General features: G+C 39.1%; 1 protein-coding gene and 1 long non-coding RNA gene across 2 annotated transcripts; one reads left to right on the top strand and one right to left on the bottom strand.

Annotated features, from left to right (window-relative positions):
- Positions 1-2276: 2276 nt before the first annotated feature.
- Positions 2277-8031, bottom strand: LOC122989083. Its single transcript, XR_006404936.1, has 3 exons — positions 7898-8031; positions 5688-5871; positions 2277-4142 (listed from the first exon to the last, which is right to left on the bottom strand). It is a non-coding gene; the product is annotated as an uncharacterized LOC122989083 (long non-coding RNA).
- Positions 8032-10703: 2672 nt separating this feature from the next.
- On the top strand, positions 10704-22494 carry ptmaa (prothymosin alpha a). Its single transcript, XM_044362002.1, has 5 exons — positions 10704-10882; positions 14263-14331; positions 14418-14496; positions 17850-17932; positions 21834-22494. The coding sequence occupies exons 1-5, from the start codon at positions 10838-10840 to the stop codon at positions 21870-21872; spliced, it is 315 nt and encodes a 104-aa protein (XP_044217937.1). The 5' UTR covers positions 10704-10837; the 3' UTR covers positions 21873-22494.
- The last annotated feature ends 1099 nt before the right edge of the window (positions 22495-23593 follow it).

The following is a 23593-nucleotide window of genomic DNA, read 5'->3' as shown; positions in this document are numbered from 1 at the left end:
TTTATGAGGCTTCAGTAGTCTGAGTTAGTCATATCAAGTGGATATCTGCCACATTTACAGTCTTTTTAGCATCAAATTTGCTTTTTGTGTTTCCTCAGACAGTGTTTCTGAAGCTTCATATTAGCTTCAGATCCAGCCTGGTCACCAGAATAAAACATTGGCATTGTATGTTTCTGCAAACCACGGATACGTTGAATATCTATGCTTCAGCACATGTAATACGTAGTATATCAACATTTCAACAAGATGTATCTTATCAACATTTCTAAAATACATATCATATCAACATTTCCAGAATAAGTTACATATCATATTAACATTTCTAGAATACGTATCATATCAACAAGTCTAAAGTGATGTAGTTCACGAGATCTATATGAGCGGACTTTCTCATCAGGAGGAGTAGGGGTCGGTGGATGGCTTGGAAGTTTGTTGGCAGAAAGTCGGAAATCAGCATGGTTCGAGACCACCTTGAAACAAACGCCCACTTCCCATTTCAACCGACAAAACTGGGTGTTGTTAGTGAGACGTCGGGGCATTTGCAGCCGTTTTTCTGGCGACAAAACCAGGTGTTTTTAGTGAGACGGGACATTTGCAGATGTTTTTAATTATTTAATTTTTTGAATTTTAATCCAAACCACAATCTTTCCCTAACCCTAACCAAGTGGTTTTTGTGACTAATCCTAACAAGACCTGAACCACAACGTTGTCACATCATAAAACGTCATTATTCAACTGATAATGGCCAACATTGAAACATAGATATTCAATGTATCCATGGTTTGCAGAAACGTACAATGCCAATGTTTTTATTCTGGCGATTGGGTTGTCAAATAAACTAGATTTTGTCCCCTACCACTTACACTGTAAGCTGCATTATGAAGGGATCTTCTAATGGTCAGTATGACCAGGGGGAATGATTACAGCAAGAAAAATATATTGTTCATTTGGGCTCCTGACTGTTGTTTTAAGACAGACTTGGAAAATTGTGAACCTGTCCTGTCCTGTAGACTCTTAAACTGATAAACACACAAAGTCCAAGCATTTCCTTTGCTTACTGCCAGGTGTCATAAAATGTGGACTATTTCTTCACTGAAATCTTGTGTTTGAAGCCATTATAGGTCCAACATCAAGACTAGGTGTGAAACATGAGCAGGATTGTGGAAAAAAATCCACAACCTGAAAGCCTCTGATGCTACTGATGTATTCAATTAATTCATCTGCTGCTTTCAAGGAAGGGCGGCAGCCTCAAGACAAACTGATGAAACATCAGTCACTCAATATTTTGTGTTGAGAATAAATGTATTCATTGCATCAGGAACCTTCTGTGTCCACACACTGGTAAATATAGTTTGTCATTGTCATCACAAATGCTGAAAGAACTGTGAACATCAGCTTTGGTCTGCTTTGGATTGGCCCTCAACAGACTGAACTGACATCAGTCAATCACATTAGAATAAGCTTTTAAAATATCATTTATGGGGAAGTTACATGCTGGAACTTTTTCTTGAGTATCTGCCCAGTAGTTCTGTGCAGCACCTTTTTAGTTGCCAGCTACACTTGGTGAGCACAGGTTTGGTCTGTGTATATGCATGATGGTACCAAACCACACTGTGACGACAAGACCATCACGCGATGCTGTACACAGTCACTGTTGTTTTTTTTTTTAAGGAATAGGTCCACCACACTCCTTAAAAGGAGAAAATGTCATTTTTACATGCCTGTTTATGTACAGTTGCAGCTTCAGAGGTGTTTTTAGTTGTAAGTTTGAACTTTTGACAGAGCAGGCTAGCTGCTTCCCCAGGGGTGGAGCAGCGATTTTAAAAGTAGGGATGCACGATGTTGGATCCGATATGCCGATAGTACAATCTATGCTTGCATGCATAATAGTATCGACATTGGCAATCGGCAGAGGAAGCACTGGGACCGTCAGGGTAGCACAGTCCATCCAGGGAAGCATAGTCAGGCGGCGGAGGAGAAGGCGACATATCGGCCTCTCATAATTGGCAAATTCGCCGATGCCGATATTTCATTTTAGTGTTTTTATCAGCCAATACCAATGGCGTGCTGATAATATCGTGCATCCCTATTTAAAAGTGTGGGGGTTCTACAGGTGGGACATGAGCACGGCAACCTCCCCGCCTTCGAGCCCTGTTCCAGTCTCAACATGCCAAATCAAAATGAATAAATGAATACCATGCATTTAAACAATTTTTTCTACTACTGTAGTTGTAACCACTGCTTCAGCTTACCATAAAATAATTACTGAGACCATATGAGTGTAACAACTCAGCACAATTTATTTAGGGTCTGGTAGCAGTTTACTACTTACATCCAGTTATTTGTATGAAATGCTGTACTGAAGCATAGCTAAACTTATTATACTTAAGATAATCACAGAGTATCTTTATCCTACTTCCTTACATACCTTATGGACATGACATTAAAGGAAACTTACACTTCCATTAAAATGAAATGGATAGTTATAGATGCAAAACAAATTGAACCCTGGTAACAAATCAGTATCTTCAAATAATTGGCTTAATAACATTAACAATTACAGGTTCAACCTGAAAATGTTTATGTTGCCCTTAAAACATAGAGTTTCATTTCTGAGTCCATGGACTAGTACAACCTAAACTGTTTTCAAAAAGTGTCTCTTTTAGTAGGAATCCGAAGGGGACCTTTAATTGTCTTTAACTGGGAAATTAAATACCAAAAGTTGTCCTGGAGGTTTTGTATCAGCAGGCGTCAGTTCCTCGCTAATAGCCACAGGGAACAAGTGGTCCCTCTTCACCCGAAGTCCACCTCAAAGCTAACAGGTGAATATCACAAAAGCAGGTGATTTGAGGCTAGTGATTGCAGAGAGTGAGCAACTAGCTCTGCCACAGCTACAACCATCTGAGCCCTTTTTAAGCTTAATAATAAACAGTAATATTACTGTGGTCTAGCTTTAATACACAATTCAAACTACATTTAGCTTATGTGAGTTTACATTCTGGACACAGAGGTAACTTGTACATATTCTTGCCAAAGTCCGCCTAGCATGGTGGCTAATTAGCGATTAGTTTAACTCATGGTTAGCGATTAGCATGCTAATAATTAATTTGGTCGTTAAGACTTTACAATAAGGCAACACATTGTCATGAGACAGACAGATGTTACACATCTCAAATATGAGTGCTCACCTTTGTCTATGACTATTTAAGAACGACTAGCCGAGCTGACACATCACATAACGAGACATCGTTACAAAAGAAAATTCTACATTACTAACTAGTTAAATAGCTGTTTCATACCTCTGATCTGTTATTCTCTAATCTGTTATCACAGCCGGCAGCGAGTAACAGAAGCACCGTCGCTGAATGCACAAACGTGTCTTTACTATACTTCAATTCTTTACTCTTCCCTGGCCCGGTGGATTGGTCAAATGGCTGGATGGATGTTCAATTAATCTAACTTGACCAATAGGTTTCATCAATGACTACCTCAGGAAAAAAAGAGGGGGGCGGCATGTTCAGATATCCATCTGAACATGTCACTCTTGAAAAGAAAACAAATTAGAGTATTTCCCCAAATTCTGAACTCTTTCTTTCAACAATAAAGGGGCCATGGACAGTTTTTGCATAAAGTCGCTGCATTTTGATCAAAACACAATGTGTCAGTGATTGTGCTCCTATAGGCTGAGATTTTGTTCTACAGTTGCTGCCCATGTTGTTTGTCATTTTTAACCATAAGCTGCATAAAGGAATAATCACACCAGTTGAATAATTCATCAAGGCCGTGACAGCTAAATGAACTATAAAAAAGTGTTGTACAAACATGGAAAACTGCCTATCTGGGTAGATTTCTGCCCTATATGACAGTGATTACACTAATGGGGAAAGGACACACCACTATGTAAAGATGATCAAAGAAGCTGCCAGTTACTTGTTTTTACATTTAAAGAATTAAAATCCACTTGTGAATACATTTGCTCTGACTCACAGCTGCAGTTGCTGACAGTGTGCTCACTGCCTCTTCTCATGAAAAAGTCCAGTTCCACTTTGCACTGCAGCTCCACTCTGGGTTTTCTCTGCAGCCTAATGTGCCTCTGATCTCCTCTTTCCTCCGCCATTTCAAACAGCTGCCTTCAGCCTGCCCTGTGATGGAAGAAGACAGAGCTCAGTGGGCTCAGTTTACAGGAGAGCAGAGGAGGGAGGGAGAGAGTGTACAGAGATCAGACAAGAGGTGAATTACAGCAGAAGCAACAGTGACTGGAACACAAAGGAAAATCTAAATTTATTTGCAGAGTCATGTTTAAAATACACATGATTGGGCATTGAAGACATTTGATTTTAAATCTGTCTTAAACTCTATCATTCATTGCAACATTAGAAATGGTTGATAATTCATCAGTTTTTTAACCCAAACTTGAACTGTTCAGGGGAGCTTAGGTCTCTCCATTGGCAGCCTTAAAATTCAAACACTGGTGGAGACCAAACAGAGCTGAGAGGAGAGTGAGTAATGAACTTAAATTCACCAGGTGGACACAAACATGACTCCAAGTGAAAGATAGTGTTACTTTATGTCTGCTGAGTAATTGTATGCTAACATATAAGTCAGAGGACTTAAGTAAGGTGATAAAACAGACCTTTCTTGATCTGTGTTCTTGTCTGTTCCTGAGTTGTCATCGACTTGTGAGTTTAAATTGCACTAAGCTCACTGCTGCTTTTGGTAGAGTGGTTGGGAAGAAACTATCACTGAGGAACATTGTTCACATGGCTACCTGCAGTATGCTTATGGAGTTACTTTTGTGTCTTTATTATGCAATCAAACAGAATAGGTTTGCAATCAAAAAATAGATTTGAGAGTAAAACTATTGTCACTGCAATCTAAAAATGTTTTATTGCAAGTAAAATAAATTTGTTATTAAAATGCAAATCAAAAACTTTTCTTTGCGAATCCAAAGTTTTGTTTGAGAATCCAAGTTTTGTTTGAGAATTTTAAAGTTTTGCTTGCTGAATTTCATGGGCGGGACCTACACTGAAAGATGTAAGACATGCCTCTATTGGCCAGTCTTGAACGGAGTGACAGCTTGGCAACATCCACAGTTAGTAAACGATCTGTGGGTAACTAGCCAATTGAGCTAAGCTAGCAGCTACAGACTGACAAAATAATATATATATATTCTTAACCCATTACACTCATTTACACCCATTAAACTTTTGGATTCACAAACAAAACTTTTGGATTTGCAAAGAAAAGTTTTTGATTTGCATTTTAATCACAAATTTATATTATTTGCAATAAAACATTTTTTGATTGCAGTGTTGATAGTTTTGATTGCAAACCTATTCTGTTTGATTGTATAATAAAGACACAAAAGTAACTCCATATATGCTCAGTAGAAGCTTTCCATCATTAGCATGTAGCTTATCAGCTAGATGACCTCTCATCATCATTGTAACAAGGGGGGCAGAGGGCTGATTACAGAGATCAGTCTGTTATAGCATGCAGCGATTTATTAGATATATTACATACATATTGACATTAGTGCTGTTTGCTTAATTGGAGCATGAATTACAATAACTTGTAAGAGAAAAAGAAAAATATTTCACAATGGGAGCTAAATATAATGAAAAAAGTTACACTGCACTGCCTTAATACATACTTTTGCATTATTCAATAGTATGACCTTTGCTGACCTTTGTTGGAGATGAGATGCAGGAGAAATTATCCTTGTAATTTGTGTGTGCTCCCCTTTCCTCAGCAGAAACATTTAACTGAGGCACTCTTTACTTTTTCACTGTAGTCCATAAACAGTAGCGTTCTTCAGTGTGTCTGTCCACTGTCAATCCACTGCTGCCCCCTGCTGTCAGGCTGTCACAGCTACACGTAATGCAGATAAAACATAGTTTAAATGACCCTGCAGTCAACTACATGTGAATTGGATAACTGGACATAGACAGAAACACAACAAGAGCATCCTTCTTCATACCTGTAGTTTGAGCAGCCAGTGGTTGATTCACATGACAACTTGATAAATTATATTTCTGCTTCTTCACAATTCTCCAAGAGGCTGTGTTGTTCTCTAGCATTATTATTGTAAAAATATAACAGTAAGACCTGCCTGTTTTGATGATGTGGATGTAGGTGCAATAGGATTCAGGAATTTGTAGGATTCGTAGGTTTCAGTAAAATTCTAATGAAAAGTAAAAGGTCTACTAAACTATCTTTGTAATTTATCAGTACTTTTGTTTTTGTGACATGACAGAAAAATGAATTGAGTTCTGTCTTAATTCAATTTGAACTCTAATCACCTCAACAACATCAAAGGACCCTCCTACACAGAGTACAACATCAGTGAGGAGGTTGGAGAGGGAGTACAGCAGGTCCTGGGCACAAATAGGGGATGATGAGAATCTCAGACTGACTTCAGACCAGGACAGACACTACACCAACTGTCTTCGAGTCATAATGAGTCAACACACAAACCATTTAACATGACCACCAGACCAAAACCACTCAAGATCATCAACCAGGAGTCAGTGGATAACCAGAGAAAGAACAAGGACAACATCTTTTAACAGAGTTACAATTTCCCTTCATATACAGCCACCTGTCACATGATAACAAGTGAACTGTCTCTATTCACAAAATTCTATTCTCTATTATCTATCTATCAATACTCTATTCATGAAAATCATGAGATGCAGTTGAAAGCTATGAAAAAAAAAACAAATAAGAAGACTTTGAGTTAAAATTATGTAAAACTATAGAAAAGGGAGTTTTGTGACATCTATACTCATCCAATTCTTAAGATAAAAAACATTTCTGCTGGATGGCCCTGTATTGTGTTGTAGCAAAAGCTGAGCCAGGTTAATCTTTTCTAGACTCTAAAAGACACCCAGTCGTCTCACTGAAATGCATGATGGGGCTGCAAATGTCAGTCTGGACACAGCTTTAAAATGCTCAGTACACTCTTATCAAATGTGTTCACATGACTCTAAACTTTCCAAGTTACATAGTAGGCTAGCAACAGTCCATGTCTCAGGTTGGATTACCAAAAAGGTAAAGCAGACAACTTCACAAGAGCGCAAGAAGCTCAGGGGCCCCTAGAAGCTCCACATTATGTGTCTGTTGGTTTGCAGTACTATGATATGGTGATTCATTTAGAATGAATATACACTAAACTTTCCATTAACTGAGATGATAAGGGCCATAAGATCCTGCAGTATCTTGAAGTTGGGCCCTGTGTCACACACACATCCATGTAATTTAATTTCATGATATCTTCTCTGGTGCAGACATACACCATGCTTATACTGTATATTCATTTTATTTTATTTTAAAAACAAGCCAGAGTTGGGGGATTTCAGCCCTGCTTTGAAACAGCTAGTCCACTCTGTCTCTGATTCGCTCCTGCCTTTACCTGCAACCAAACAAATCCCTCCCACCTTCATACTTCTGCTCTGGCTGATTGGCAGGTGTATCAGCTACTCATTGGCTGCAAAGCGTCAGCTTTACGTTCGCTCCAGTTCACTAACCAATCAGTTGTCTTCAACAATCGCAACGCCATACGGACCCTACGGGCCGCCATGTTGGTGAGGGACTAATAACCACAGCACTGTTTGCGCTCCTTTAAATCTCACTGGGACCACAGAGCAGTATTTTTCTTAATCAGTTTTATAAAAGAAATATGATAAATAAATATTTTTTCTCACAGTGTTTTCTTCCCTTTTCCAATTAAGCTTTTATTAATTTGTATTTCCTGAATTATCAGTGTTTTAATGTAATATTTATCATTTATTTCTGAAATTAATTATTGAATTATTATTGAAATGAATAATATTCTATACATCATTCTATGTGCTACAGAGAACAGTTTCACATGAACATGATTTAAATAGCCTACCTCCATGAACACCTCTCCCCCATTTCCTTAACGAGTCCTCCTGTCCTTCTCTCCACCTTTTTTTTCTTGGCCATTCTGTCTCCCCTTCTTCCCCTTCTCCGTCATCCTCTCTTACCCATCACCACCTCACCTCACCTCCCTCCATGCCTCTCTCTCTTTCTCCCTTTCACCCTTCCCCTCTCTTTCTCTCCCTTTCTCCGTTGCCCTCTCTCATTCTATCTCACTGTAAAGAGCTGTACCTAAAAAACACCAGCACATACAGACTTGCACAAAGAATAATGAATAACAATGAGACCAATTAGGAAAATAACATAAACATATTAGAAACATATTTAGATAAGCAGATATTATAGACTATACACACCCTGACCTAACTAGTAGTTGCCATATTAGTGATAGTTGTGCTACTAAGTAGTAGTTGTAAGACAGTCATAGCAGTCATAGCAGTAGGAGATGCAACAGTAACAACAGTGGTAGCAACAGTAATATTATAATCAAAGTAAAAGCAGCAGTTATGTGTATAACGTACAGGATATAGTTGCAGCAGTAGTAGTGGTAGTCTGTATCACTTAAAGTACCAGTGCCAGGGTACTGTAACCTAAGTACTCATCTTTACCTACCCAGGGATCAGTAATGGTTTGTTTGCAGTAGCTAGTTGTTGTACAGGTTGCATTGGTTGCAGTATAGTTGTGACTACAGCAACAGCATTTTCAATAATTGCTGCTTTGACAATAGGTTAGTAGTTGCAGGGACAGTATCAGCTGCAGTAGCTGTTTAAGGTGCAATAACAGTATTACTTGCACTGCTTAATACTTGAGTAAAATAATTTGTGGTCAAGTACAATACTCATTTACAATACTTTTTTACATTAATTTTGTGTACTTGCACTTTGCTTCAGTAAATCCACTTTGTGCAGCTGTATACTTGGAGTGAAGAGGTTTTTGCTTATCCCATGACTGTTACTTGATAATAAAGATTCAAATAAAGTGTCGACAAGTAACCTGATGCATATAATGAAGTCAAAAATATGATGCATTGATTGAACATGATAATTGGTAGATCCAGTTACCCAACAGTATTAAGCACCACCTGGACCAGCTACATTAAAATGGAACCACATTTATTGCTTCAATAATTGAACAGTCTGGGAGTCATTTTGTAAAATGACTGTTTTTTTAGCACATTTCGTTGCCAATGAAAAATAACTTTTACTGAAGTACATTTTTGAATGCATATTACTTGTAATGGGGTATTTTATATTGACATTAAGTAAAAAAATCTTGAGAATTCTTCCTCCACTGGGGGGTGATGGGGGTTGCAGTACAGTAGGAGTTGCAGCAGTAGTTTTAACAGAAGTAGAAGTAGAAGTTACACTGATTCCATTACAATGCAACTGAAATGACTGTACAGTAGCACTAATAGTTGCAGTAGCAGTAGTAAAAATAGCAGTTGCTTGCCATAGTGGGCTGGTTTAGCCATGACTAACGTAAGAACATGATTTAGACGACAGTGTTAGCAGTTGGGCTGCACAACTTATTAGGAGATTAAAGGTCCAGCCTGTAGAATTTAGTGGCATCTAGTGGTGAAGGTGCAGATTGCAACCAATTGAATACCCTTCCCCTTACCCTCCCCTTCCAAGCATGTAGGAGAACCATGGCTCTGTGAAGGAGGATCAAGTGGCAACCCCCATGTTAAAATGTCCAACTTTACAGCAGACATAAACATGTTTACAACCTGGTACAAAAGGCTGGTCTCTATAGCTATAGCTAATTTCCCCATGCATGACAGCTGTATGGGGGGTGAATTTTTATAAAACTCATCCATTTAAATTTTATGAGGGCTTAAAATTATGCATAATTAAGGGTGTGGCCGCTTTGACTACTAGTGGGTGCTGTCACAGGCAAGCTGTTACCATGGCGACAACGTTGGTTAGGTAACATAACCATGGTGTAACCCCAGATTCACAGAGTATAGGCGTGGCCGTAGCCATCACTGTTTCAGTGAGTTTTCAGTTCATGAAAGTTTGGTAGCCTAAAAATTCTTGTTCAGCGTTAGTTTGTTCTAAAAGACCCTCGAAAGAGTTGGATGTCCATTTTTTCTTTGGTAAGTACATTTTGTTTTACTGGTTTTAAGCCTGTTTTTCGCTAGCGTTAGGGTCAGCTCCACCCTCTTGTCCAAATATGGTCACTTCTCGCTCCAAATATCCAAGATGGTGATGGTCAAAATGCAGACTCGAGGCTTCAAAACAGGAGTCTACAAACCAATAACATCACGGCCAATAATGGTCACGGTGGCTACGTCAGTTTTTACAGTCTATGAAGTCTCCCTGTGTCGGTATAAGGGGCTCATTCTAAGGTAACAAAAACACAAAGATTCTTATTTTCAGATGATTATACACTAATTAAAACCCACTTATGAATTATATTCCATTTCTGCCAAATCCATTCTGCTAGATGCCACTAAATTCTACACAATGGACCTTTAAGCTATACATGCACACCATAGAAAACTCTCACATCCCCTGTGTTGCTGACACACATACACCAAGAGGGTGACAGATTAAAGATTAAAAACTTGTGTAGATAAAATTTGCTTCACATGGAGGTAAATCACACACGCGCACACACACACACACACACACACACACACACACACACACACACACACACACACACACACACACACGGGGGAGGGTTGTCTATTGTTTCCATCTGGCCAATTGCAGGCTGAATATTTTTAAAGCTAATCGACCAATCACCGTGTACCTTCAGCAACCTCGCTCTTCCCACTGGCCTATAAAGTCGGGGGCTCCGGCTAGCGAGTAGGCAGCTGTCAAAGTAACGATTGTCTCTCACACCAACAGCAACACAAACTCCTATTCATCTATTTTTTCATCGTGCAATATTGGATATTCATCTCTTTTTCTAGCCTTCATCTAACATGGCGGACAGTAAAGTGGAAAGCAGCGGAGAACTCAGCGCCAAGGTAAGGACAAGAGGAGAAGATGCAGACAATGCTTTTTCTAATTCCTGCCTCCATTTATATCACTGATTTCCCTTTTTAAGCACACCGTCGACATAAAAGAAGACTTGATTTAAAAAATACTATCCAATATCGCATGTCTTATCATTAGCTTATAAGTTTAGTAAACACTGACATTAAGCTCTATACTATTGTAGTCCACTGAGTTGTATACTGTAGGTAAAGCAGCTGTGTGAATGGATGAGGAGTGAAGACAGGCTGGTTAAGTAACGTTACTGGTTTAGGGGAAGAAAATACATCAGCTCCTCAATGGGTTTTAAGCCTTTGCTGCTTTATTTTTTGAATGTTTAATGAACATGGAGCCAGACATGAAGAGATTAGAGCATATCAATGTGTCATTTTAAACTACATTTACGGGCTCCATGTGCTTTCTGTGTATACCACGGTCCCTGCCAACCAGTCCCCAAACTCATTGAGAGATTTGCCAATCGAATCGGTTCAGTTACGCACCTTATTTGTACATTGTACCGTTTATGTAGCTATAACCTAATTTAGAACCCCCCCTAATCAAATCAGCAGTTTAATTGAAAGTAGTAGTATAAAGATCATAATTTGTTAACTACGCGACCGCTCAGTGTTTCATGCAACGCTGTGGGAATAAAGCATACAGTTGATTTCTGATCTCTAAATATTGGGTCTATATTAAAGAGATGCCTGGTGATATTTCAGAATTGCTCAGATGTCACAATTCAGAATGTGTTTGAACATCCATATTCACACAACATTTTAATTGCATCTTAAATTTATATTCTGAAGGAGTTTTGTATACTATCGAGTTCGGACTGAGTTGTATGGTGAGACAACATGAGTAGCTAATAGGCTAGGAAGGCTATACATGGATATAACTACACTATCCAGCTTAGTCTCGCCAGGCGCTAACTCCAACAATAATAGTTTATTCATCTCCAGCTCCTCCTCACTGTCGGCGGAGAGCTCCGGTCAGTTGTTGAGAACGCGCATGGATCCATGTTTAGTAGTGTGTTATTCTGGAGGCAGCCTGTTGTAGATATTGCCTCCCAGTATTTATTGTCCTCTTTAAAAATGGAAATGGTTTCTCGAAGTCTGTCGTTTCTAACTGGTAGTTCTGTTGCGTAAGGGAGGCAGTTATTGTTGAGTCCCGCTTTTGTTTCTATGATGGAAGGACGGCACGGTAGTGCCAGTCTGAATGCAGCGCGCGGTTTGAGTGATGGATCGTTAGGTAGAGTGTAAAAGAGCTCTGTTTGCGATTGTATTACACAGGTCTGGTGGAAAGGAGTAACGAACAGCCTATGGCAATCACAGACAACTAAATTAAGTTAGAATTAGGGAGGTTTGCCGTTCATTTCCAATAAGAAAGCAGGTGGATGGTCGATACAGAGAAGGTTAGCATGACCCCTGAAGAATGAAAGGATGACACGCAGTCAGATGGATGGGTAGACAGCATGGGATTCTTCTGCATGTAGCAGGTAGTTATGTTAGGTTTCTGCAGCCTATGTGTAAGTAACATTTAGAAAAGTGGCTACAATACTAAAAGACATTGGATACAGCAGCGAGGACTACATGCCCTGGAAACATCTCTTACTACTACTACTACTACTACTACTACTACTAATAATAATAATAATAACAATAATAGTAGCCTATGTGTAGTACAGTAGCCTGCATGGAGATACATGGTGTCATTCAGGTAAGTTTGGTGGCTATTGGGGTTGTTTGAGGAGTTTTGTCAGAAGAAAAGCATGTATTTGCTTTGGCACTTTCTCTGATTAGCAGAAAGAGAACAGTCAGCTGCTGTGCTGCTGGGAGTTCTGGTCTGGGTGTGTCTGTTGTTTCCCCACCAGGCTGCAGTAACAGATGGTGTCAGGTTTCAGCCAGCCAGAACGAGGTAGGAGGGACTTAGAAAAAGCTGACCAATAGGAGGTCTGAGCTTCAAAGCACCACCTGTCGCTAAAAAGGCAACTTGCAGCCCGACAGCTTCATGGAACCGAGAAGGAGGGAGGGGAGAACATCTCAATGTTCCTCCCCTCTTTCAGCAGGACACACTTGTTGTGTCTGCTACCAATCAGAAAGTCCAGTTTGATTAACAAACCACATTTACTGTTGCCAGTTGGAACGTGAGAAAATTGCATTTTTGTGTGTTGTCTATTTGGTTTAGCAAGGGATACATGAAAATTAAACTTTCTTGATGTTGGGTGCCTATTTTTTTCCATGGTCATTTTAGTCATTAATGATAGGATGTCTTTCATTTCATTGTAAAACTTTGTGCCTATTTTGTGTCATAGCATGTGGCAACTGCTCCCTTCAGTCATTACAGTACATTTTGCCAATGCTATAGAGAGTTAAATTTTGCCTTGACCTTTTTAGACTGCCCAAATTCATGTAAATGGGATGGACAAAATATTAGAAACACCTCTCAGTATAACTCCAAAATAACCCTAAAATAAAGAAACACCTCTTGAAAACTGATTAAATAAAAACTGAACATTATAATCTTCATGAAGCTGGGATGTATTGTATGGATGTAGTATTATACACAGCATTACTTTTATCTAGGTGTTCCTAATAAACTGCTCAATGTCTGCACAGTGCCCCGGCAGTTTGACCACAGAGCAAAAGAAAGGACAATACAAAGTTTAAACAAACACAGAAAGATGTTGAACCTTTGCATTAGTATTTTGATGCAGAGAGCTTAAAGATCCCCTCCAGACTTGTTTTAACACATAAAATTGGAATAATAATGTGTGTCTGAACTATTTTTTCCACAGAAAAGCACAATTCGCACATTAACATTTGCACATTCTTAAAATGGCATCTATTCCTTCTCCCTCATTAACAGTTCCAGAATCTATGAATATGCAAATATTTTTCTTTTCAAATGTTTAAGTGCTTGATGTAAAATATGTCCTACTTCATTGAATAGTCCATTCTCAGTGTGCAATGGAGGCTTCAAGTTTCCACATCACACTTGTGTGGAGGATTAGCTTCCAAACTAGTTGTGATGTCACAAATCATGCTCAGAGGTACGCACCTTAAATTCAGATTTTTGATGAGCACAGAGAAACTTTCCTCCTTCAGTAAATGAATGTGAAAACAGCTTTTAAGTATCAAAGTCTGCACATACATCATTCTGCACAGTTAAGCTCAAACTACTAACTGTAGGAACAAGAAGAAAAACACATTTTTGAGTGGAGTGGGACTTAAATGTTGACCTTTCACACTCATTTGCTGGATACATTAAGACAGATCATTTTCAGTTTTGATCATTAGGTCATTTCTTTTGTCCTTGTGTTAATAACACAATACTACATTCATAAAACTGGATGTGTGTGTGTGTTTGCTTTCAGGAGCTGAAGGAGAAGAAACAGGCTGAAGAGACAAAGAATGGAGAGGATGCCACTGCCAATGGCAAAACTGTAAGAACAGATCCTCTCTCAGTTTTTAGAACATGAATGGTCTTTGTTTCTCTGCTGATGAGCAATATAACTGTCTTACATGTCAGGATGAGGAGAACGGAGAGCGGGAGAATGAGGTAGAGGAGGATGAGGAGGACGTGGGAGAAGAGGAGGAGGATGGCGAGGGTAGGTGTCTTCATACCATGCTGAACCAAATGGAAAAAGAGAAGCTGACACTATTTTTGTGAGACTCACACTCATTATCTCACTATTGTCGCCAGAACAAAAAAAAAACATATATATACAGTACTGTGCAAAAGTTTTAGACACTTTAGATGTTTAGATTCCTTTATGCAGTTCCATCAGGGAGGCGTCTGATCATCCCAAATTTATTCTGCGGCATGACAATGAGCCCAAACAGACAGCCAGAGTCATAAAGAACTATCTTCATCAACAAGAAGAACAAGGAGTCCTGCAACAGATGGTATGCCCCCCACAGAGCCCTGATCTCAACATCATGGAGTCAGTCTGGGATTATATAAAGAGACAGAAGCAGCTGAGAAGACGAAATCCACAGAAGAACTATAGCAACTTCTCCGAGATGCAGGAACAACTGACCTGCCAAGTACCTGAAAAACTGTGTGCAGGTGTACTGAAGAGAACTGCTGCTGTCTTAAAAGCAAATCTGCTCACACCAAATATTGATTTAATTTAGGTTTCTGCTTTTTACTCAACTTTGTGTGAAGTTTATTGATAAATAAAAACTATAAATGACAGTATTTTTGAAAGCATCCTCATTTTACTTTTAGTGGCTAAAACTTTTGCACAGTACTGTGCGTATATTACATTATATATGTATATAGAATTTCAGAATACTGTTCAGAATGATGGTTGGTTATTTGTAGAGTATGCTAAATTAACAATCACTTTTACTATTTGTGCAAACAACTGTATATTTACAACAGTAATTCACGTAGTACACTGACAACATAGCAGCGCTTAGAAGAGACTTATTTCACTAACACATGGTTAGCAGAATCTGGGAGGTGTTCTCCGGAGCTTCAGTGCAGAATACCAGTCCAGCCCTCTCTCAGAGGAGGAGCCTGTTTTTAAGCCTGTTTTTACTAGTGCTACTTTAGTTGATTGTGTGTTAACTCAGGTAAGAAAGGAGAAACTGCACTAAAGAATGTAACAGAAGAGTTATTTTATGAAGACAAGAAAGAAAATTAAAGGATCCTTGTTGGTAATGTTTTTATGAGGTGCGTACACACAGGTCCAGATGCAGGGCTGCATGACTGTGAAAAATACAACAAACCAACAGAAATGTCAATGTGCTGTATATTTGTGCATGTCTTTGTGATTACAATATATGTATTAATTACCATCAACCACTGAAGCAAGCTACTTCACACTGTTGTAGTTTATATGTATATATATATATATATATATATATATATATATATATATATATATATATATATATATATATATATATATATATATATATGTGTGTGTGTGTGTGTGTATACATACATTTATTTATTAAGTCAATAATTTCTCCTTATTCAAAATTGAATTTCTGCAGTATCTATAAAACAGGGAACAGTCAGTTCGTGCTGTACAGTCTGCTGACAACAAAACTGACTGATTCTACAAGTCTCTGGAACTCTACCAGAGGAGTGAACACCATTCTTCAAAAAGATATTCCATCATTTGGTGTTTTGTTGATGGTGGTGGAGAGCTCTGTTTAACACGTCAGTCCAAAATCTCCTGTAGATGTTCAATTGGGTTGAGATCTGGTGACTGTGAAGGCCATAGCATATGATTGACATCATTTTCATACTCAGTTAACCATTCAGTGACCCCTCTTGCCTTGTAAATTGGGGCAGCATTGTCATCCTGGACGAGACCACCATCAGGATAGAAATGTTTCATCATAGGATAAAGATGACCACTCAGAACACTGTGTTGATTTGCAGTGACCCTTCCCTCCAAGGGGACAAGTGAACCCAAACCATGCCAGCAAAATGCCCCCCAAAGCATAACAGAGCAACCAGATCCAATCACTGTAGGGGTCAAGCATTCAAACCTGTACGAGTCTCTTGGTGTACACTCGCCCATTTGTCAAGAATACGGTGGTGATGACTCATCTGACCATATCACCTTTTTCCACATCTCTATAGACCAGTACCTAACACACCCTGGACTCCAGAATGCGCAGATCTATCCAGTCGCCTCTCCATCAGCTTCGCCAAATCTGTTCACTTTTGTGAACTTTTTGGACAATGATAACATATGACTATAAGTCACTCATCAGGACAGGGAAATTTTCAACTCACTACTTTGGAGGCTCTCTCCTGCCGACACTGCTACCTCGCCGGTCGAGGTTTTCCAATGTAAACATCGGAGTAAACATCGAGGAAAAGGTGGAGAGGATAAACACCAGCTGCTATCCCGACCACATAGACGAGCAAAACCATCTCTACCTCTATCTCTTACATTGGAGGAAATACCGAGGTGAACATGGAGGGATTAAACACCAGCCACATGAATCTTCTGGGGACCCCAACTGCCCTGATGGTGACCTTTTCTCCCTGCTGTGGTTGGGAGGAAGGTGTACTGGGCACTGAGGGGCTCAGGAGGAGCTTCTACCATCAGGCCACTGGGATCCTGAATTGGGCTGCTGCCTTGGACTGGCCACTCAGTGGCCAGACTATGGCACTCAGCCCCTCACAGACATAGTTTATATTTTAAAAAAGCCTTAGTATTTCTTTACAACTAGATGCTGTAGTTTTTAACAAACATTACTTAAACAGGAGGAAAATTTATTGGGGACTATTATCAACAGCAGATTATATGTAATACATGTTTGGTTCTCTGCTCCAAGCAGCATCATTTACTTCTGTTCAGTAAGCTACATTACAGCCCATCAAAATCAACAAAGGATTAGGTTCAACAACTCTTCTTCAATATACTGTGTTCATTCCTGTCCATAGTAACCTACAGACTTCATAATACCTGTGAATGTATTGTTTTCCCCTCATATACGGATATTAGTTTCCCCTGTTGCACTGCCCATACGAGTTCCTATGATATTTTCCTGCCTATATACAATGTGAATTACATCTGTATTTTAACATGAATATTAGTTCAGATCATACACACCCACACATAAACCCAGATGATACAGCAAAGTACCAGATCTGACAGATAAACCTGAAAGCTGTCTACATCCTTTATCAGTATAGGATCAGAGGAATACCTGACACAGCTGCTCAGCGCTTCCCCAACTCTTTTTAAATGTATAATGCAGTAACATATATTTTACTATCATGTTCAAGTATCTCAGATTGACAAGAACAGAAATGACAGATAAGGGGAGGTTGCAGCAGTATTCACTGTAAGGTCAACATAATCCACACAGTAATGTGATGGGAGCATTGTTATCCAGGTCAGGTAATACATGTCCACTTAAAGCCTGGGTTTATCCTGCATCACTGCATCAGTCTAACAGGCTGTGATTATCTGTGTGTATTCAGGTGATGAAGAGGATGATGAAGAAGATGAACTTGATGGGCCAACAGGGAAGAGAGCAGCTGAGGATGATGACGATGATGAAGAGGTGAGAAAGAGCTGCAATGATATATGTTCAGTTATAGGAAGAACAGTGACCAAAGAACACTTAGTGGCAGCTAAAAGGGACAGTTGATCCCTCACACTATAGAAAGGCCTTCACCCTGAAGCTGAACAAAAGTGGGGTCACCAGAGCTCAGTAGCCTTTGTATAGAGGAGGATTAGGGGCAACTTCATAAAAACCATTATATTTAATATATATTCAACTCAACTCAATTCATTCAAAGAAATGCAGGCAACTGACAAGTTATGAGTATAGTGTGTTTCCATTAACCTGAACTTCACAGATATTGTATCTTCTAAATTTCACATCACATCAACATCCTCATCTTTATAATGCACTGACAGGACAGTGAATTTAACTCCACAAGGCAGTGACTGATGGGCAAGATATTGTCTAATTCAGTAATGGAGACTATGAAGATAAATATTCAGATGCATGGTAACTTTGCCCACTGTCAATATATGAGGAAGTAGTTGGTAAGCAGACTAGATTAGTTGGCACTGGGACACAGTGATTATGTGATTGATAAAAGCTGATAATGAAAGATGATGGTGACTTGAGCTGAATATTGAAACCCCTGAGGTATAGATGTGAGGGCTGACACTGAGGTTGAAGCCTGAATGTGGAGGTGGAGAGATGAACTGATCAGAGAGGAGTGGGCTGCTGGCAGCTAAGGAGGAGTCTGAACCTGCACTTCCTCCGGTGGTCACTAGATAGAGCCTCCAGAACATCCAACTTGTCTTTGCCAAACACAAAGGGGATAGAGAAGTCATTATATACATAGAGGATCTCTATAATGTTCTTATTTTTCATTCTGATTGGTTTGAAGGTGCGGATTAACTTTTAGTAACCAGATAGTATAACCAGACACATATAACATAGGTGTTTGATTTCAATGAATGCCTCAGATGATTAATTATTGGCATAGGAAAGAAGTAAAAACAAAGTTATGCTACAAAAATTTGTATTAATGTTTGGGAAAGGGACCATTGGGAACCACTGGTTTAATACATAACAATGCATGGTATTTTATAAGCTTATCTTTTGTTTTTTTGTTGTTTTTTAATGAAATCTTAATTTACAAAGTAACTAGTATAGCTGTTAAGAAATGTTGTGAAGTAAAAAGTGCAATATTTCCCTCTAAAGTAGTGGAGTGGAAGTATAAGAATAATATGGAGAAACTCAAGGAAAGTACAGGAACCTCAAAATTCTGCTTAAGTACAGTGCTTGAGGAAATGCACTTGTCAGAATTTTAAAACTCCTTGCCCAGCCTTGTGAGTGCCTTCCTGTTTAGTTAGATGTTGCCTTGCAACATAAAAGGCTCAGGAACTATATCTTATGATATTTCAAACAGAAAAATGAGATAAACATTTGTTATGTGTAAATATTATATTTTAAATTAGATTTTACATGTGGATTTTGTTGGCAAGAGGCCATGGTATAAGCAGGATAATCATTCAATTCTATTCAGTTCAATTCAATTCAATTTTATTTATATTGCGTCAAATCATAACAAAAGTTATCTCAGGGCACTTTTCACATAGAGCAGGTCTAGACCATACTCTTTAATTTAGAGAGACATTCCCCCATGAGCAAGCACTTGGTTACAGCAGCACAGAAAAACTCCCCTTTAACGGGAAGAAACCTCAAACAGAACCGGACTCTTGGTGGGCGGCCATCTGCCTTGACCAGTTGGGTTGAGAGAGAAAAGGAGGTAGGGGGAGAGGGGTGAGAGACACAGAGAAGCATAATAACAACAATAATAACAATAACAACGATAATAATAATAGAAGTATGACTAGTAATAATAATAGCAGGAGTGGGTGTTGAGGCAGGATACCAACAGGACCACGCCACAACGGTGTCCCTGCAGCCATGTTTCTCGCTGTCCATAACCAGGTGGTCCAAGTCCCTCATCCTGTGAGACAAGAAAGCAAAAAACTCCGGGGACGAAGCAAAATTAGGCAGTCTAGGCCTATAGCAGCATAACTCAGGGCTGGTCCAAGGCAAGCCTGGCTGGCCTTAACTAAAAGCTTTATCAAAAAGCAAAGTTTTAAGCCTATTCTTAAATGTGGAGAGGACCGAATCTGGAAGATAGTTCCATAGGAGAGGGGCCTGATAGCTGACTGTAGGAACCACAAGTAAACCTGCATTCTGGGAATGCAGTGTTCTAGTGGGATAATACGGTACTGTGAGCTCTTTAAGATCTGATGGTGCCTGACCGTTAAGGGCTTTGTAGGTGAGGAGAAGGATTGATCTCTTTTTCTAGTTTTTGTCAGTACACCTGCAGCTGTATTCTGGACCATGTGGAGAGTCTTTAGAGATTGTTAGGGCAGCCTGATAATATGGAATTGCAATAATACAGCCTAGAAGTAACAAATGCGTGAACTACTTTTTCTGCATCTTTTTGAGACAGGATGTGCCTGATTTTTTGCAATATTATGTAGGTAAAAAAGGCGGTCCTTGAAATTTGTTTTATGTGGGAGTTAAAGGACATATCCTGATCAAAGATAACTTCCTGATTCCTTACGGTGGTGCTGGAGGCCAGGGTAATGCCATCTAGAGTAGCTATATCATTAGATAATGTGTTTCTAAGGTGTTTAGGGCCAAGCATGATAACTTCAGATTAGTACTGATCAGCACTGATGTTTTGCGAAAACCATTACATCCATTACGATACATTCAGTGACACTTGAACATTATAGTAAGACTCGGACATTAATCTAACATGTTTCAGACCTGCCTGAGTCACATTAAAAAAGAAGCAACGTAAAAATAGCAAAAATAAAGAGGCAAAATACATGGAAGTTGGTTTATGATTGTGGAAAGCTCTATGTGTGCACACCTCTGCTAATTGAAGATACACTTTTGTGCTCGCTGCAGTTTTCATTATGGACCAATCTGTGTGCTGAAATGTGGACAAAGGCTTGATACACTAGAAACCACTCCCCTCACTCAAACAGACGCAAACCATAGGCTAATTGCGCTCAGCTGGAAAACTTTATGGGCATGTTTGCGACGGCATACTATTAGCGCAAAATCTTTTGTAGACAAGACCTTAAAACGGAGCAGATTGTGGGTGCAAATGCTACGCAATTCACAGTGCTATTGGCGGCGCAATCCATTCTTTGTGGATTTGGCCCGTTGTGGGCATTCTCCTGGATGACTGTAATATATTTAAACACAGTTAATTTAAATTTGACTACTTTTAGATCAACACAAATAAAAAATTAATCCCCTCAAAATTTATTTCTGGCTTGAAACAGCATGCTGTAATTTCCTAATCATTTCCCAGGAGGTTTACTGGAAAGAACTAATTAATCTGGGACAATTTATAGCAAAAATAGAGACAAAGTTGGAGAAAGTTATTTAATTAGACTTGAGATTAGTTGAGTTTATAGGCAGTTGCTGATATGCAGTGGAAATAACTCCTCCATTTAAATAAAGCTTGGCAGAAGATTTAACTGAATTGAACTGCTAATTCAGTAAATAAAATATGAAAAATCTAAATGGCCACTTTGCAGCTCTGGCTTTCTATAAAGCTGCTCTTTTCCTTTTTTCTTTTGCATATTTCTGATATTATTTGGTGACATACTGCTTCTAATCTATGTTCTATATCGTTCCACATCTATAAATACAATTTTTATTTACATCAAATCTAAAACCAAACAACAAATTAGTTAAGAGTCTTTCCTCTCATGTTAGTGACTGTGGAGCTGTCATTTGTTAAGATTATTAGGTAACCAAGCATCCAGCATCTTAACACAGCACAGCCCGCATCTCAGAAAAGCATCTCTGCTTTTTTCTAACCAGCTGACTGGCTTGCATGCAGACCAGTGTTATATGTACCTGAGACAACACCTATCACCCTGTTCTTTATTTCCAGGATGAATTTGAGACCAAGAAACAGAAGACAGATAAGTAAAGTCTGCAGTGGCTGCTCTGTCTGGAGGACGACACCATCAAGAGACAGACAGTTTTCTAGCAAACCTTCAACACCTCAGTCCTCCCTTCTTAACGAGAATACTTTTAAAAAGAGAATTTGTTTGTATTTTTATTTACATTTTATATTTTTGTATATATTGTAAAGAGGACGGCCAATTTGCAACAGTAATCTTTCTGGTTATCAAGTGGTGCTTTGAAGACTTTTAGATCCAGAGTCGTTATCATGAGCCGTCCACATTCTGTATGAACCAACCAGATGCATCCAGCCTATCATTCCATTCACACTCACACCTCCAACATACTGCAGCATGTCCAACACAACACACACACACACACACCCTGGCTTACTTTACTCCAACATGGGATTCATGTATCAGTTGGAAAAAGGTGTGTTGACCTGTAATCACATGGGAGTGTTACAGTAATTCAGTACTTCTCAGGGTGCTGAGTGTGGATTAGTAGTACTTTGTATGACATTCTAAGGCGGTAATTTCTGCTGACCATCTGTCTCTGTCTGTTATGGCCTAGTTTGAATGTTTTTTATGTTCTGTTCTGTATGCTCTATCTGTGCTATTTTATTGAACAATAAACAGTCATTTGATTTTGTTTGTAACTGTGCTGTTTTGTGCAAAACACAGTCTGTGCACTGTGTATTTTACACCATCTCTGTGTCTTCTCACACTTGCACTACCCAGCACAGATGCAGTGGTAGGTGATGGGAATAAACAGCAGGCAGCGGGATGCTACAGATGTCAGCTGTAAACTGACTTCTGCTGTTGGATTGTGACTGTCACAGATGCATCATCATGCCTTAACACGAGAAAAGCTGGCAGTTGATCCAGATGAGTAAGACCAGAGCTGTCCTCTGACCCACAATTCTCTTAAACTTCCTCAAAGAGTGTGGACGACATGTCTGTGTTTAGGATTTCAGCATTAATCAAATAATGCTCATTTACACTAGATTATAAATAAACAATTTCAAACAATATTTTTGACTCTGATTTGCTTTCACAACCATGTTTAATTTCCCATTTCCATTCGTCAATTATTACCTTTATCAGGGTCATGACTACCAGTGAAGAAAAATTTTGACTTATCTCATCATTAACTATTTCTTCTGGGTCACAATTAATTTGTAATTTGTCACACTCACAATCAGTTGCATATTTTCATGTGTCATGAAAGCTGAAAGTTTGATACATTTTCAGAAAAGATGCTACACATTCCAGCTCCAGGTCTAAAGGCAAACAGCAATTTTGGTGAAATGTCAACAACATTTTAACAGTCTAACATTTTTTGAAGAAAGAGTGATGGATGAGGTTATTTCCACCTGTTGTCAGTGTATGGTTCTCCTTAGCTCACATTATGGTTAAAGTTACAAAGGTTTGGCACAGTTTTTACATCTGCTGATGAACCACGTTGTGTAACAGTGTCCATCCTCCAGTCAGGCATGGACAATCATCTATTTACTGATTCAAACATGTGGGATATGGTGAATAATGAAATGAGGTCAACAAACCACAAGTCAGTTCACCAAACAGGAGGGACAAAGACTACTTTGAAGGAAATGTTTTACTGTATGCAGAAATTGGGCTTTTGTAAGAGTTAACACAAAACAAACTGCCAACTGGAGACCGCCTTGAAGCCAGAAACGACCAATAAGTATACTGCCAGTACTCTCAAAGGTTGCTGGTCTACATT

Source organism: Thunnus albacares, chromosome 9 (genome assembly GCF_914725855.1).
Source record: "Thunnus albacares chromosome 9, fThuAlb1.1, whole genome shotgun sequence".
NCBI lineage: Eukaryota > Metazoa > Chordata > Actinopteri > Scombriformes > Scombridae > Thunnus > Thunnus albacares.
This window is presented reverse-complemented; position numbering and strand designations above follow the sequence as displayed.